The 2,500-nt window shown below is 38.8% G+C and overlaps 1 protein-coding gene across 2 annotated transcripts in view; it reads left to right on the forward strand.

Annotated features, from left to right (window-relative positions):
- Nucleotides 1-2,500, forward strand: part of LOC127663373 (MORC family CW-type zinc finger protein 3-like) — a 25,459-nt gene that overhangs the window by 1,025 nt on the left and 21,934 nt on the right. For both annotated transcript variants that reach the window (XM_052154931.1, XM_052154929.1), the window contains exons 3-4: nucleotides 1,420-1,552; nucleotides 2,464-2,500. The exon at nucleotides 2,464-2,500 is cut by the window's right edge and continues 184 nt beyond it. In XM_052154931.1, coding sequence (XP_052010891.1) covers nucleotides 1,420-1,552; nucleotides 2,464-2,500 — 170 coding nt within the window. The remainder of the gene's footprint in view (nucleotides 1-1,419; nucleotides 1,553-2,463) is intronic.

The following is a 2,500-nucleotide window of genomic DNA, read 5'->3' on the forward strand; positions in this document are numbered from 1 at the left end:
TTTATTCAGTTGTCCTGCAGTGCTCAATAATACAGCAAACAGAGAATAGGGGAAAAGCTTGTATTTGCTCCATAGGCTAAACATGAGAAAAATGGCGCCATCTGGTGGAGAATATATAAAACATTTACATTTTGAAGCCAGGGCTCCTTAATGAAAGCATAACATCATATAATTCATAATGATATGCTTTAATGGCACTGGGATCAAACATCGCATTTTTAAAGGGTTTCAATGGGGCAATATTTGTCCTTAAGCTCCTGAGTGTAACTACATTGTGTACACAGTGTATTATAGATGTATTATAGGAACTGAGGTTCAAATATCAAAATTCCCCCAAACATACACCTCTTTGGCTAAATGTATCCCACAGCCAAAATGATCGAAAAAACTAAAATGAAAAAGACAAAAATGTCCCGAAGGTCGCACAAGGGTTTAAGTTGTACTTTGGTTTAGTATTGAATTAAATGTACCCAAAAAATATTTGCACACCTAAAAATAACCGAATATCAATGTATTACATAACATGTGTTTGTATTGACGACAGCACGAGCACACTTTTCAAGCCAAACATATCAAATAAACAAAAAGGTTGAGGTTTGAAATGATGAAAAATCACCATGACAACGGTTGATTAATAGACATTGAGCAAATATGGCTCAGAAAAATGTAGTTTAGTTTTGAGAAAAACTTCAGACATCACTTGCTTTTCTGTTATTTAATGCAATGACATTCATAGGCATTTTAAGTGTGTCCAAATACTTGTTCAGTACTGTATAATACTGTTATAACACATTAATAACACGCTGATGCAATGGAAAGATTTCTAAATATGTTTGTCTTTGATCATCTATTCATCAAGATACGAGGTACAACTAAATACATCTTATTACTTTTGCAGTTTACCCTCTACATCCTGTTAAAGGGTTTGTGGTGCTGGTTATATTTAATGTACTGCCTTGCAGGCACTATTTAAAAACTGCACCCCAGTTTAATATGCAACGTCAGTCATTGTAGGCTGATGAAAAGTGTTAAAAACTGTGGTGCTTTTGTAATGCTAGCCAGCTGGTACGTGATAGCTGTGCAGTATGTGAAAACCTCACTCCCCTGACCTCAAGAGGCGTGCTAGCGACTGACACTAACGGCTGTAGCCTTTAGCATCCTCGTTAGCACGTCATCCTCCCAGAATCCCACCTGGTGCATGTCGAGCAGGACCGGTAACACTTTCTAAACATTGTTTGTTTGAGCATCCAGTCCAGCTCAACCAATGGTGTGATTTTGGGGGCGGGACTATCTTTCAGTCTGGGGGGAGTGTTCAGCAAACCTGTTTGAAAACAATCAGTATTTTTGCAGTTCAACACAGCTTTAATGCGAGACAGATGAGGCCTTATGTTGACATTTCTCTGCATGCGTGTGCCACAGATAATGCGTCTGACCCTGGCGTAACAGCCAAGAACATTTGGATAGATGTGGTTTCGGTCAGAGACCAGTTGTGTCTCAGTTTTATGGACAACGGCAGCGGTATGACGCCTAACAAGCTTCACAAAATGCTCAGGTGTGTAAACAAAACAGTTAGCAATGCATGAAGTAGCTCTTTAATTAATTATTAGTGGTGCTTGAGGTGTTATAAAGGACTTATAAATCCACAGCTAAACTCGCTTTGTGCTAGAGGTTGACCGATTGTGGGTTTTGCCGAGACTGATAACTAAGGCGCCGAAACCGACTAATAGACCGATAGTTAAAAATAAAAAATTAGTAGCTTTTCCTTACAGTGATGGGCACAGATATAGAGGCTACAAGAGTCCAGAATGATTCCAATGAAGATGTGGTGCATAACTCGATACTTTCTTTTTAACTATACAGTAAACAGGCCCGAAACACACCAGGGACTTTTATTTTGAAATGACAGAGACAGGCTCCTTTACAAAGCTCTATATTTAAATATTGACCAAATTAAGCTTTTAAAAGCATTTAGGTAAATTCACCAGATGAAGGGTTTTCCACATATACCGCATATATCACCAGATGAGGTTTAATGAGGAACTTTATAGGTTTATTAATATTCACACGATATGAAGTTGGAGACACGATGGATGAGCTGACGGGACACGTTTCCATAAAGTTGCATTTTTTATTTGCCTGCGCTTGCTTCAATTTAGAACACTTGATTAATCGCAAAATATGCATTGAAGTGAGGATGATTTCGATACTGTAATTGCCTACGGGATTGTTTTTATTTGTCCTCTAGAGGGCGCTGTTGTGCTCTAGAACCAAGTCCTCCAGCGCTGGCCACAGAGGAACACGAAGCAATAAAAATGCATAATAATCAGCCACTAGCTGTATAGATTTTGGCGTATGAAAGCAACTATCGGTACAGATTAATCGGTAAAACTGATATATCGGTCAACCTCTAGCGTGTGCTACAGACATGCGTGATATAAATCATGCCTCTTCCTCTCTTTGCAGTTTTGGGTTCACAGAAAAGGGTTCTGGTAAAAGCAGT

The sequence above is a fragment of the Xyrauchen texanus genome, chromosome 23, assembly GCF_025860055.1.
Source record: "Xyrauchen texanus isolate HMW12.3.18 chromosome 23, RBS_HiC_50CHRs, whole genome shotgun sequence".
Classification (NCBI taxonomy): domain Eukaryota; kingdom Metazoa; phylum Chordata; class Actinopteri; order Cypriniformes; family Catostomidae; genus Xyrauchen; species Xyrauchen texanus.